This window comes from Morone saxatilis, unplaced genomic scaffold (genome assembly GCF_004916995.1).
Source record: "Morone saxatilis isolate NCDOM2014 unplaced genomic scaffold, NCSU_SB_2.0 Contig7, whole genome shotgun sequence".
NCBI lineage: Eukaryota > Metazoa > Chordata > Actinopteri > Moronidae > Morone > Morone saxatilis.
This window is the reverse complement of record NW_023340246.1, coordinates 23,182,849-23,185,083: the sequence shown is the minus strand read 5'-3', so window position 1 is coordinate 23,185,083 and position 2,235 is coordinate 23,182,849. Positions and strand designations below refer to the sequence as shown.

The 2,235-nt window shown below is 32.3% G+C and overlaps 1 protein-coding gene across 1 annotated transcript in view; it reads right to left on the bottom strand.

Moving 5' to 3' along the window:
* Nucleotides 1-2,235, bottom strand: part of LOC118340437 — an 11,599-nt gene that overhangs the window by 2,849 nt on the left and 6,515 nt on the right. Inside the window, exon 3 of the mRNA XM_035678400.1 lies at nucleotides 2,134-2,229. Within this exon, the coding sequence (XP_035534293.1) occupies nucleotides 2,134-2,229 (96 nt within the window). The remainder of the gene's footprint in view (nucleotides 1-2,133; nucleotides 2,230-2,235) is intronic.

Below are 2,235 nucleotides of genomic sequence, written 5' to 3'. Positions count from 1 at the left end.
GAGACGAGCTGCTACGAGTGAAGAGTATTCAGTTATAATCGTTGACATTCTGGTTGTTCAGGTATTAAAGTAATAAATGTAAATATATTAATAAAGTAATAAATGTAAATATATTAATAAAGTAATAATTTTAAATCATATTATAAACTAATAATTAAATACATTAATAAAGTATAAATGTAATAATTTATAGCAATAAATGTAATAATATTAATAGAATAAAAGTAAATATATTAATAAGCAATAATGTAAATTATTAATAAAAGCAATAAAAGTAAAATATATTAATAAGTAATAAAAGTAATATATGTAATCAAAGTAATAAAAGTAAATATATTAATAAGTAAATAAAAGTAAACATATTAATAAAGTATAAAAGTAAACATATTAATAAAGTAAAAAAGTAAAACATATTAAATAAAGTAATAAATTTAAATATATTATAAAGTAATAAGTAAACATATTAATAAAGTAATAAAGTAAACATATTAATAAAGTAATAACATGTAAATACATTATAAAGTTAATAAATGTAAATACATTAATAAAGTAATAAATGTAAATATATTAATAAAGCAATAAATCGTAATATATTACATTAAGTAAATAAATGTAATAAATATTATAAAGAAATAAATGTAAAACATTAATAAAGTAATAAAAGATAATATTAATCAAAGTAAATAAAAAGATAAATACATTAATCATATAAAGTACTCAAGTAAAAACATTTCCAAAAATAAAGTTAAATAATAAAAGTATACAATACATTAATAAATAATACATAACAAGAAGACTATATAACAATCATTATAAATATAATTGAGTAATAAATTTCCAGTACTGTAATATACCCACTAGCACACTATATTACAATTACTTAATCGAAGTCATACAGCCCTGTAAATACATTATAAAGCGACAAAAATGTTAATATACTTAAATTAAATCACAAGTCAAATCAATGCGTAAAATATATGATAATACAACGATATCACAGCTGTTATAATCCACATTTAACTAAAAAGTAAAATCAAATGTAAGATTATTTAATATTAATTTAATAAAGTAATAAAGTAAACATATAATTATAATAAAGTAATTAAAAAGTAACATATAGTTAATAAAGTTAGTAAAAGCCATTAAATATATTAATCAAGTAATAAAAGTAAAATACAACTTAAATCAAAGTAATAAAAGTAAACTACATTAATAGAGAGGTAACTACCAGTACAACCCATATTAATAAAGTCAATAATGTAACCTATTAAGCCTAAATAAACAGTAAATATATTAAGTAAAGTAATACACAAGTAACGGTTTATCTCCTAGAATAAACCCGCCAAACAGCTGAATCGTCGCGTGTTGGTCGCCCCACAACGCGACCCGCTTCTCACGGCGGCCACCTGCACGCCAAAACCCGGCCCAAAAGTGCCGGTTTCTGGTGCTGAATGCTGTGGCGGGAAATGTGTGTGTGGCGAGCGGCGGAACATCTGGAGGCGGTAGCAGCTGGGATTCACTCACCGCAGGCACCGGAGAAGATGGTTTGCCGCGCGGTTCTGGAGCCAGGATGCGGCTGTGTTTCTAGACTTCGGTGGCTGAAGAGACGAAGCGCGGCACACAAAGGCTTCAATTTAGTCCGTAAACAGCGTTTCAACAGGGGATTATACGCGCGTTATTGGACGCGGCTCACCACACTGTATATCCGGACGACACCCCGGCACAACTTTAAAACACGTAAAGCGGGCACCTGAAAAACGCGGAGCTTTTACCGGTTAACACGGATCAATGAGTCGACCGTTTTCCTCACCGTGTTTTTCTTTGTCCACCAGAGCATTTTGTTGATCTCGCTGCTGAGTGTGTTTTCATTCTTTCAGCGGAAAAGAGGAGAAGCGAGCAGAAAGCATCTTGGCTCCTTCGACTGAGCAGAAATACAAAAGAGAATGTGAATAAAATATCATAGTTAGAGTAGTAAAAAGAACAGCAGCAGCGGCGGGAAACGCGGAGAGCCAGAGGGACTGACGCGGCTTCTGTTGTCCGCGAGCCTTTTTATTGAAATCTTCGGCGCTTAAAGAACGTGCAGCTCGGCCGTGAATAGAACGCAGCTCGCGGCGGCTCTTTTTAAGAACTGACGCAGCGACGGAGCCCAATGTCAGGTGGCGAGGCTCGATCACGTGCCGGCCCTGAGCTCCCGGCGGGCGAAACTGCCCAAAAGCTTTGCGTTCTCCGCTGCGG